The 12,415-nt window shown below is 41.9% G+C and overlaps 1 protein-coding gene across 1 annotated transcript in view; it reads right to left on the bottom strand.

Moving 5' to 3' along the window:
- Positions 1 to 10,582, bottom strand: part of adamts3 (ADAM metallopeptidase with thrombospondin type 1 motif, 3) — a 37,710-nt gene extending 27,128 nt beyond the window's left edge. Inside the window, exons 1-3 of the mRNA XM_067228426.1 lie at positions 10,520 to 10,582; positions 10,135 to 10,156; positions 8,554 to 8,993 (exon numbers count right to left, since the gene is read on the bottom strand). Coding sequence (XP_067084527.1) covers positions 8,554 to 8,993; positions 10,135 to 10,156; positions 10,520 to 10,582 — 525 coding nt within the window. The remainder of the gene's footprint in view (positions 1 to 8,553; positions 8,994 to 10,134; positions 10,157 to 10,519) is intronic.
- Between the last annotated feature and the right edge of the window lie 1,833 nt (positions 10,583 to 12,415).

Genomic DNA, 12,415 nt, shown 5'->3' with positions numbered 1-12,415 from the left:
ATAATACACAAAACCTAAATATTCCTGTGCATATATAAAAGATAAACGTGACTATTTTGTTGCTTCTTCCACCTTGTGTGTTGAAAAATCCAATCAAGAGCTTCCTTAATGTTGCAGACATATGCCAAGTGACCAAAACGGTCAGCCTATTGTTTCCTCAATTCAAGCTCCTGAAGAGATCAAGAGTGTGTGTACCATCAGTTTAATATCCCCAGAACCAGCCCAAGCCAAGCAGACACCCCCCCCCCCCCCCCCCCCCCTCTGCCAAGACAAACATACGGGACTCAACTGAAGGGGCCAGTTTTTCAAAGACAGCCCTTCCAGTATAAACTTCTTAAGGAGCCGTTATAAACGTGCTTTCTTAAAAAAATATGGTACTGCCACTTTGAAAAAGGCCTGAATTCAGCCAAGACACTACCACCTTTCACCCTCCATGTTGTTTAAAGGTGTGTTTGCTCAAACCTTCGTCATCATTACCTGCCATTTTCATCAGGTCTAAAAAGAACTTACAGGAAAAATCACACATGCAGATTTCTAACATTTTAAAAAGAGCGAGAGAAAAAAGTAAGTCAAAGTCATCCATCCCAAGGAGGATGCAAGTATAAATGCAAGTATGGATGGAAGTATAGATGCTAAATGATAATAAACAAGCTTGGCTGGAGGCAGGGAGGAGGGCGGGGGGACTTCAGTACAGCGGAACAAATAATTTTTTGCAGGGCACCAGAAAAATATAAATAGCTGAACTAAGGTACTTTAACCCTTTAAACCCAAAACTAGGGGCCATGACCGGCCATTCTACATTTCACTGTAACTCGGAATATTTGTATTATATAGCCTGTTTTGGGGTATTTTTGCTGAAATGCCAAGTCACCACTGCAACTCAGATTAGATATCACCTATCACTTAGATATCACCACTTCAAACTGTGACAGGTGAGCAAATGCGCACTCTTAGATGTGCCACCCCATAATAATAAAAGGACCCATCTGGCCACCTTACATGAAATGTTCTGGATACGCGACTGAAAACATAACTATTTAACTACAGTTCTTAATACTCTGAGTACAATAATACGTCACATTTCACCCTCCACAAACTCAATCCCTTTAAGTTTCCTTATAAACTTTGAAGTAAAAGTTTAAAAGAAATCTCCGTTTTATTTTTGTAAGCTGCTATGACAGGCGTCACGCAAAAAAAGACCAGGCTACAGACATGCAATGAAAACGTGTTTGTAAATGGGTCAACACAAAACACTACACAGGAGAAATTAAAACATAGCTTGCAATACCGTTTCTTCTTTCTTTAAAGGTCAAAAACGGTCACCTGTTGTGGTATATGAGAAATTGACGATTTGGTACGTGAGGTATGTGAGATCTTGTTGTGGCTCTGTCTTCTAACAAAGACTTCCCCTGCAGAATCTCACGATTTATAAAGTAGTAGTCCAGTTGATATCGTTTTTGTTGACTTGATCTGTTGATCTGGGGAATAATGTTGTATTGTAGTTCAGATCACGCTATTGTTAGACAGGCCGTGGTGCACTTGTAGTCCTTGATAATCTGCTATACTGATGCTTATAATTCCTTTTAATCAAGCACTATTTGTACATCGCTTTTGATAACAGTGTCTGCTAAATGAATACACGTAAATGTAATATTTGTTGTGGGAGTGCTTTCCAGTATTATTGGAAAGACTAAAGCATTGAGTAGGTAATACTGGATGATGTTTGATGAGATGTATGAAGGTCAGAAAAAGCAGAGGTCATGCTGGGTGTAGCCTCATTTTCTATAAATTTTGAAAAAAGAACATTTAATCTGGCTCAACCATTTCTTTTTGTACAGCCCTCCAAACAGGGCAAACATTTACCTACTACTTTGAGATGTTGGTAACAAGTCAACACTTTACCTAAAATAAAACCAAGAATCTGTGAATGGGCTTCAATGTCTGTTTAAAACAACAACAGAAAATGTGCGTCCCCTTGGGTTTATGTAGGTCACGATTAAAAATGTATAAACACATAAATATATCAATAAAAGTGCCCAGAAGCACACACCAAACTACCACTTACTGGCCCCTACTGAAAAAAAAAATCTTTAAAAGAAATAACTTAGCTTTGCATATCCTGGGGTACCTGCCCTTGTGTACCTCAAACCATATCTATCCAAACAGCTTTGTAGTCAAGACTGGAACAGGCAAGTTTTTGGCTAAACGGATAAAATAAATCAAGATCCATTACTGAATACTACTCTTGTGCCTCCCAAAATTGCTGTAGATTTTCGAGGCATGCCTTCATAACTTAAGGGCTTAAGTTGACATTAATAATGTATTCTTTAACTATAAAGTAGGAATCTGTATTGGGTTAAGGGAAGTGTATAGTACAGTATTGGTACAAAAAAAACTGTACAACTACATGCAACTACAGTTCAAATACCGTCACTTGACTAACTGAGACATGATCCACACATTGAGTCGATCACAACAACATTAAATTCATAATCAGAGTGACCTTCTGGACAGTGTCGTTACGACCATTATCCTTCATGTGGCCAAGACATGAAGAGCATTCAACTTTCACCTCGTCACCCAGGCTGAGGCGTGTTTACTTGAAAGCATCAGGCGCTCACTGGGGCTATACAATTAGTTTTTCCCCAACAACTCGAACACAACCGTTTTAAGACATGTCAGTTTCAGACACCGAGGTTTCAGTGGATGTTGTTCCATCAGTGCAACATCCATTCTTATGAATTATGTGTGCCCTTGATAAGAAACACCACTGAGATGCCTTGTTAGTTGATTTATCAAACTAGACCCATCCAAATTGCATTCCTCCGGTATTAATTGTGACCCCTGTTGCACTTCTTATATCAATCATGTAGCCACTGATGTGCAAAATAGCAATCTGTATTTTCATGTTGATGACACAATATTGTATTCGTATGCCTCCACAATACACCACGCAGTGACAGCCTACAAACCATCTTTGAATCGACACCTTCCAGAAATATTCTGCGGACCTTCAGCTTGTTCTGAACTCCGGAGCAGGATCAGTTTGGCTGGGTTTGGGATCAAGATGGCACGAGAAATAAGTGAGGTTGCTGCTGTCACCCCTGCACCCTGCAGCCGAGGCCACAGTCACCGGGCATGCTGCCATGTCATTGTTATAGACACATAAGTACGTTTGGGGTAGCAAATAGCAGCAGCAAACATCCATACAGAGAAACTGTCATCAATTCGGAGAAACTGCCCCCACAATGGTACAGACATCATCCAGTTTGTACCTCACCATAGGAGATGAGAACTGACAACACGTTGAGTAATTGAGCAGATAGCCGAGCAAATATCAATGCATTTAGGCTGGAATTTGTATGTTAAGATACAAATGTGGAGTCGTTATGGTATGATATTTTTGCAAAGTATCAGAATAAATATCTACGCCAATCATTCCCTCTTTCTTTAGAGTGTCCACGACAATGTGTGACATACACCAGGAGATAGGTACAGGCACGACCCCTTGACCCCTACCAGAAGGGAGTCAGGCAGCTCTGTAATGCAGAGGAGGGCATTTTCCTGCATGGCTTGAGTCGTTGGAGGGACGGGGCCAAAGCAAATCAATATCAAGGTTGTTTTAATTGATCACCTATGATGAGTGATCACCTATGATTCTTAATTATTTCTATTCTGATGGGAGCGGTCTATTCCAGGATGACAGTGCCACCTACGCAGGGCATGAGGGGGTCTCTGGTTTGGTTGTTCGAGAAAATCTAGTTCACGGTTGTATGCATTTGCAAGCTATATGCTTGCCAGGTCACCTGAATCTGTCCTGCACACTGGGAACCAATAGGGTGGATGCTAGCAGATGGGAGAATAATAAGAAGTCAAACATGAAGACTGCTGGACATTGACAAAATGTCATGTTAACAAGTCAGCTTACAACTTATATCAATTGCATTCTTCCCTTAATTGGTCTTGTCTGCCTGTTAAGTTACGTGTGCCATAGTTCCTTTTTTTTGCGCAGGAAACTGAGAAACGGACATAACTAGCCATAGGTCTCCTTCTTGACTTTTCTTTTATGACAGACTTGCTGTACTTGTAAATCTCCCCCCATCCTTCTGGAAAGCTACTGTATATATAGACCAGGTGTGTTCCAAGGATTAAACACTGTCATTAGATCTTTTGAAACAGAAGAACAGGTCCAGCTACAGATTGCACAGGCAGCATACTATTTGGGAGGAATCTGAACAATGCAGCGACATCCTAGGTTTGAGAAAGGAACCATTAGTTACAACACTATTATTGTTGTCCGATTATAGAAGATGAAGGTTCACCGTTCCTCTGTTTAATCACAATTTGGATAAACAAGCAAGCCTGCGCATGCTTTCCTAGCCCATGTTTGTCATCGCCCGTGCACAAGATGCAAATGTAAATACTACTTGTCCTTGGCGGTAACGTGGTAAAAATCATTTCTTTCTTTGCCACAAAATTCCTTCATATCATTGGTATAGATTTGTATGCTTTAGAAATATACTTCAAACAGCATCACTAATTAGTCACAGAACCGTTTTTCACTTCAATTACTGGTGTGGTGGTAATGCCATTTATTTCATAAAGCGAATCAGTTCGGATGAACTATTATTATTCACCCATATTGTTGACATATTTGTCAACAAATCATATTACATGCTATGACTCATTTAAAATTACAAGATTCAGCCAAGACCATGTTGTTGATTGTGGCTCTTTGATATGTATTAAAAATATATAATAAATCATATTTGAAATATGTATTGAAAAAAATGCCACTATCCTTACAGCAGTCCTCCTAAAACTCCCATATCCTTCTCCATATACTTTGCCAAATACACTTGAGGTGGCATGAAAAATATCAAATGACAGGAGAGTTTGCTTTTTGACAGCTGCAGGACTGAAGAGTTCTAGGCATGACATCTCACAAAGGACATACTTCCACAGACTGAGTGTAGTGGCAACGTTTAGCTTTGACGCACTGCAATGCTGTGTTTTCACTACCTGTAGTCTGTCAACCTTCTTAAGAGCAAGGCTGGCCCCTGTCCCTACAACATCCTCCAAAAAGCCAACATTCATTTTCTACTCCATAGCAATGCATTCAGAACAGAGGAATTGCACACAATATTTCATGAACTTTTATCAAGGAGCTATTTAAACACTTCTTCCAATAATTCTTTCCACAGGTTGCACGTTTCACTGTCACATGGAGCAGTCTCGCAGTGTACCGGTATATCACTGTGGAAACCCCAACCCGATGATGTTCTTTTCTCCCAGCTGCTTTTTAACACTCGTCTCTCTTCTTCCCAGCCAGAAGACAGGAAATCTTCGCTTCATGTGCTTTAGGAACAAGGCTGCAGCTGTGCTGTGTCTGACTAGCACACTCTGGTTCGAATTAAGAACACTTAAACCTGCACCTACAGACAGCGGGTTAGGCCTACCTCTGGAGATCAAACACAAGGACAAGAGCATCATTAGATTTGCTGTTTTGGTAACATTTCTCAGTGTTTGGGAAAATAATTCAAATATATTAATAATTCCCCTTTACTGCTCTTGAATAAGAACAGTCACTGTGTTAGATCTATTTTTTCCAATACTTCAGTTTTTATTTTTCAATATATTCAGACTTGTTGGTAAGCAACTCACAACTGCTACTGAAGCAGTTATACCCACAAAAGACAGATACCTAAAAAACACACCAACACTGGTCACATTGTAACCACTCATTCATGAAAAGACAAACAACATCATCAAAATGTTAACAACAATACAGATACACATTTCAACACGTCTCAAGTCCTTGCATAGGGACAAGTACAGCCCGCTGAGTAATCCAACCAATGCCATGATGAACACGTGTCCTTGAATGTATCAAATTCAAGCTTAAAAAGACACCTAACCTCACAACCTATTCAGGGGAGCTAAAAAGGAATACAAAAAATATCACTGGGGCTGCCATGCACTGACAGTGATGTCATCACGGACAGGACCCCAGGTCATGAAGATGGGAGATGTCAACTCTTCCTCACTCTTCCTCAACACTGCAGCTCCTCAGGGGTGTGGGTTCAGCCCTCTGCTCTACTCCCTGTTCCCCCTCGACTGTGTGGCCAGGCTCAGCTCCAACGTCATCACTGAGTCTGCTGACGCCACCACCCCCCCAGCCTCCCCCTCAATGTCAGTGCAACTGAGGCGATGATTCAGGAATCAGGGGAGCGGCCCCCCATTCCAACCCTATTCACGTCAAAAGAGCGGTGGTGGGCGTGGCCAGGAGCGGTGGTGGGCGTGGTCAGAAGATAAAGTGGGCGTGGTCTGGAAGCATGGCGTTTGCATGTTCTCCTCATGCAACAGAAGAACAGATCGCTCTACTGCCCATGTCCCAGGCCAGGACATGTGTGAGCACTTGGACTGGGCTCCCGGGTGATGCTAATATGGCTGCCCCCTGCTCCTGGCTGCCCCCTGAGGAAGGACGTCAGACTGGGAGAAACGCAGAGGGCAAATGTCATCGGTGACAATGACAATCAATCAAAAAAGATATCGAACATCCTGGATGATTCCCTCGCATGCATTACATAACTATTCTGTTTGGCTAACACCTTCGGCTTGAGACTTCTCATGCCCCAGCGTACCAATGACAGACAGAAAATCCTTCCTGCTTACTGCCATACGCTTGCACAAAGCATCTTTGTAACAATGTGACTTACATTTCGGAATTGCTGCCTCTCCACTATTCCTATTGTTGTATCCCGTTCCTGTACAGCTTACGAAATATCTATATCGTTATATCCATTTCAATTCTGTTCGTTATTTATTTTTGTACCTACACTCTGTATATTTACTTTATTGTGTGCAACACCTGCATATATACGTGCAACACCTGCCATTAGTTAGAGTTGCTGCTGGAACAAAGTAATTTCCCTATGGGGCTGAATAAATAACACCTTATCAAGTTTTATATTTACACCTCTAGAATGGTGACGACGTCCCACCGACACCTATTTTTACTTAGAAGCCTTTGGAAATTCAAGATGTGAACCACAGTCCTCACCGGCTCCGACAGCCGCGCTTGTGAACGCCTCAGAGCTGGGAGCAGCCTCGCCTAGCATGGGAACGGCTCGGCAGCAGATGTGACGACTCCACAGAGGGTGGCTGAACTCAGCTATACATCACAGGTTCTGCACTCCCACCCATTAAATCCATCTATAGTAAAAGCAGCCTCGCACAAAAGCATATCATTAAAGCCCCCCCCCCCCCCCCCCCCCCCCTCTCGCCCCTGCAATAGTATCACAGTCCCAACCTCGTCATCAAGGAAACATTATAGGAGTATTAGGATCTGCACTAGCAAGCATAACAGTTTCAACCCCCCTCCCCACCCCCAAGTCATCAAATCCAATTTTATTTGTTTTACCCTTTTTACAAGTAATGTCACAGAGGGCTTCACAGACGCCCATAGAACTGCACCTAAACCAAACGAAAACCCTCAAGGAAGACAAGGAAAAACTCAGAGAAAAAACGAAGTAACCTTGAGGAGCAATTCAAGGAGGGATCCCCTCCTCCAGACACGGTTGGTGATACTGTGAGGTGAAGACTACAGTCTGGATACAATTATGCAGTGAGAATAGAGATAAAAGTAGAAATGTATGAGTGAATGGATGGTAAAACTCATATGCTGAAACAAACAGTCCTCAGGTATGTATGTTTGTGTAGATCCTTGTTTGCCTGTTGTTTACCAGCAGATTACTTGTTTCTCCCTGTGTCCTTTATTGTGTTATTATTATATTTACATAATAACAAAAACAATATTATAATTATATTGGTAAGGTTCCTGTTACTTGTTGCTCAATTTTCGAGTTGGTTTCCTGATCTTCAGAGGAGGTTTAACTTGGTATGATGAGATGAAGTGGATATTTATAGCCTTCCCCTGAGGAAATTGTGCAGGTTTACAAACATACCAACATGAAAGCCCACACACACAAACACACACACACACACACACACATACGAGTGCTTCTATATACTATTCACTAACTTCAAGGCTGTGAATTGCATTGTTTGCTTTTATGAAACTAGCCTAAAGGAAACCACTAGGGTGTTTCTTATAGACTGTTCTCACGCTTTTACCATCATCTTTTAGAGGGATAATAAGAACGTTTTGGGCTGAAAGTCACCCCTGGCCAAGTGCATTATGGGAGGTAATGGTGAAGATAAGGATGCAAGGTTTGTCGACCAAAATGACTGCCCATGTTTTATGAGAGGAACTGGCCAGGGAGTAATACGTCACAGTAGCACTGAGCAATGGACGACCACTCACCCGTGACAAACACCGCGACAAAAGCTCGTCCAGCTGTCTGCAAAAGGGATATCTGATGCACAATGTACTTTAAAAGTGCTGACTTGTGAAAGAAGAGCAAAGTTATGACCATCTTAAAGCCACTGACCCTCATTTGAAAAGGTCGACCATCTTTTGTGGTGGGACAGAGGGGTGGTGATGGTGGGGGGGGTAGCAGGGTTTACTGCTAAAGTAGAGAGAACGCTTACCAGTCCATCACAGTTGCTAATAGCGACCGAGGCCCCGGGAACATCGGTGATGTCTCCGATGAAGGTGCAGTCTGTTTTGAGCTGCTCTCGCCTCAGTATCCTCTCAGTGCCGCCGTCGGACATGTTCGTGCGGCTGTTAGCGCCTCCGGTGACGTTGCCCTCGCCCGCGTCAAAGCTCCGGACCTCGTCGTGCCACTCCACCATGGCGCCGGGGGCGACCAGCCTGTCGTTGGGACGCAGACGCAGGTGAAACTCCTTCCCGAAGGCGGTGACGTTGAAGAAAAGGCGCTCGTCGCCGCGTTCCGCTTCGTCAGACCGGAGGTCCCTCTTCACCCGCTGCTTGTGATTGGCCGAGAGGAGATGCGACAGGTAGCGTCCCTGAGAGTCCGTGCTGATTGGCGTGATGAGACCATACTCCTTCAGCCTGCTCCTAAGCAGATCTGCGAGAGCACACAACGAGAGACAGAAAACCTAAGTTTCCCATTCAACACATTTTGGCCTTTGCCTATTTTGTACGCAGCTGATGTAATCTTATTTCATATTTTTGAGAGTCTCAACAAAGCTGGAAGACACTCAAGAATAGACCTGGAAGAAACTCAAACCAATAAAACGTGGATGGTTTTGATCATTAATTTTAGCAAGATGTTAGAGAACAAGCCTGTTGTGTATAATTGAAAACATAACACAATGTTTGATGTTGTAAATTATGGTTTGTTTAAAGTCTCGTGAGACAGGAAATTCTTATGACCACGATCCTAACTACCAATGCAGAAGCAAGGTTTATTTGTGCTTTTTCACACATTTTGTATGCAAAAGTTATTACTTTGCAAAAACTCAGAGCTTAAATGCAAAAGTGAGCTTCACATATTTGTTGCGTCAAACTGTGATGAATGGTGTGGACATATGCAATCTTTGACAAATGCATTAAGAATATATTATGACTACTTACTGCAAACAGAATGCAACCTTCATATAACTTAACATTTGTTTCTCAGGTGTTTCCTTTCGCAGAACAATCACAGGTCATTGAGAAGTCAGAACTTGCAACTCTCATCCATTGGGGGTTCATTAGGACAGAGCTCAGAGAAGCCTCTCTATTTTGCTCTGTGCTTTTGGTACATTTTTCTAGTCGATCAATTATTTCCTTGTTTGCAGATTTGTCTGAGGTCTTTCTTAGTATGTCAGGGGTGGGGAGGGGGGGTTGTGTGGGGGGGGGGAGGGGGTTGTGGGGGGATGACAATCTGTCAAGGTTTATAAATAAGGAGAATGAAGCATCTCAACTTTAAGCCACTTTAAGGCAGCCAGCAGATAAGCAGGATGTGTAGGGATCCTGCTAAGATCTCTTTGCAGTTCACTTGTTTCTTAACCTCAAAATAGCTAACAGATGTGCAGGATTTGAGGTTTCTCTTGTCTGCTCAAATCCTTGAAATGATTTAGTGATGTAATAAAAAGGTGTATTACAACACATTTACATATCCCACATTACTTCATGAGTGCACATGTTGTGCTTCTTAAATGTAGAGTAACGCATTATTTCTTTATGATTTAGTTCAAGATGTAGCATTGAAATAAACGTCTTACCTTCTTCATCTACTTCACCAGCCTGTAAAGAAAACCAGTATATGGTTAGATATCAATCAGGCAAATGAGAAGCCATTTACGAATTAGTTCTAACCGGGATTACACCATTTCCTTCTATCCTGAAGGTTCTGGCAAAACCTACTTTCTATTTGAGTGCCTGTTATACAGGCTGAATAGTATAAAAACATTATTTTCAAAGTCAGACTGCGGGTCAAGTCACTGACCAGCAAACTCTCGAGTTCTTCAGGTTCAGAAATTCGACAGTTAAATGATGATTGCAATTATGAAACACACTTTAAAGTTAGCAGCAACTTTATATTCAGTTCCTATTCAATCTCAACTTTACGAAATGTAGAAACAGTAAACTAAGGAGACAAGCACTTACCTTGTCAGCTGAAGTCACACTCACAAGTCCTACAACTACTAACATTAGTGACAGGAGAACCATCACGAGTTTTGTTACTTGTTACGCAAAAACACCAAACTATTCCAAATTAGCAGTTAAAAGAAACACTTTCACTACTCAAAGAACGAAAACAGCCGAAAAGTAATCCCGCTCTTCAAGACAGATTTAGAAAATTTGCAACTGAATTTGAAAGTAAATCAGAGTTGAATAAACTTTAGAGCGAGTTGCAACAGTTAGGTCAATGTCGGGTGCCGTTTCAAAGAGTTTGTTAGTGAACCATCCCTACCAGACTATTTGGGGTGAGCCCTTGTTGATCGAACAGAGCGGTATGAGCTTGCAACCTGGTATTTCGCTCTGGCTAATAAACGCCAGATCAACCCTACCGTGACGTCACCGTCTTCTCTCTCTCTCTCTATCGGAACACATGGTGCAGAAAGAGAGGGACAGGGAAAGAAAACTCATGAAAGTTGTTTCCTACGGAGTTCGGGACGTGACGTGTGGGAAAATCGTGGGCACCCGGATAGTATTTTGTGGCCATGATTTAGTAATTACAAGAACAATATAGTCCGCTAGCATACAAATTTGCGGTATTGCTTTTGTTTGATAATACTCATAGCACCGACATTTGCCTCAAAGAAGGTCGGACCGTAAGCACACATCTCAATAACTGAACTGGCTATTGAGTTTTGATGTTCGTACACAATAAAGCACCAACGTCTTAACTCAATATGCACACTGATGTAGGCTAGACTACATAAACTCGATTGTCAGCTCATGACATATTACTTGACACATTAGTCTGACACACAGTTAAGCAGAAAGCTTAATAAACGATGCCAATAAATCAAAACACATCTGTGGTAATTTAGCAAACGAATTTTAGTTTGTTTGTTTGTTTCAGTTCAGCACTGTCTCTAGAGACAGCTCCTCTCTCATCGGGCACCATAACTTGACAGCAGAATACGTTTTACATGGGCAACAGAACGAACGTGTCAATTATGTTGTTTTTTGTTTTCTGTGGTTCAACTGGTTCAAGAGTTGGCCTATTCGTCATATTTTTTGTTTGGTTGAGTGCGGATATGATTCGGATGCATTAAACATATGATATGTACTGTACACTTCCTCATGCTGTGTGTTGACCTGCCAGATACAGGCTGCGTCCAGACTGTAACATTTTAGTTTGTACTTTTAGTTGGTATTGCAGCTGCCCTGACAAGGTGCTTGCTGTTGCATGCAGCATGCATACTATTCGAACTGTTTGAGACTATATATCCTACCTTATGCATAAGTGGAGCAGGTTTGTACTGGTCCATTATTGCACTGTATATCCCAGAAAAACATTGGCTTGCATACTACAAATGTTTCAGGATGTTGTAGGGCATCATGACATGTTTGGCATAGGGTATTAAACATCCAACACACCTGATTCAAATGAATGGGTTGTTTTCAGACTTCTGCTGAGCTTGATAATCCATTCATTTGAACCAGGTGTGTTGCAGAGAGAAACATCAAAAACAGAGGCAGAGGTTCCCAAGGACCAGGACTAAGAAAAACTGCAAAGGCATACTAAATAGTATGGTAGTATGGGTATTGGAACATCATAGGCTAAATCACACATGCTTGAATAGATGATTTTATGAACAAAAAGATATAAACTGATAGAGGGCGCGCTTTGTTTTATATTTGAGAATCAATTCAGTACAAATATATGGGAGGAAAATATTAGGCTGCATGTTAGACTGTCAAGACTGGGCTCTCTGTAGGAAAGAGAAGGAAACTCTCCTGTTCTCCATCAGCCAGTCTGTCTTGTTATGTTCTACTACCCAAACAGAGAATACGCTTCTGCTACGAGCACCAAGCCTGGAACAAGGCCAT

The sequence above is a fragment of the Osmerus mordax genome, chromosome 24, assembly GCF_038355195.1.
Source record: "Osmerus mordax isolate fOsmMor3 chromosome 24, fOsmMor3.pri, whole genome shotgun sequence".
Lineage (NCBI taxonomy): Eukaryota > Metazoa > Chordata > Actinopteri > Osmeriformes > Osmeridae > Osmerus > Osmerus mordax.
Note: the sequence above shows the minus strand (reverse complement) of the source record. Positions and strands in the feature narration are given on the sequence as shown.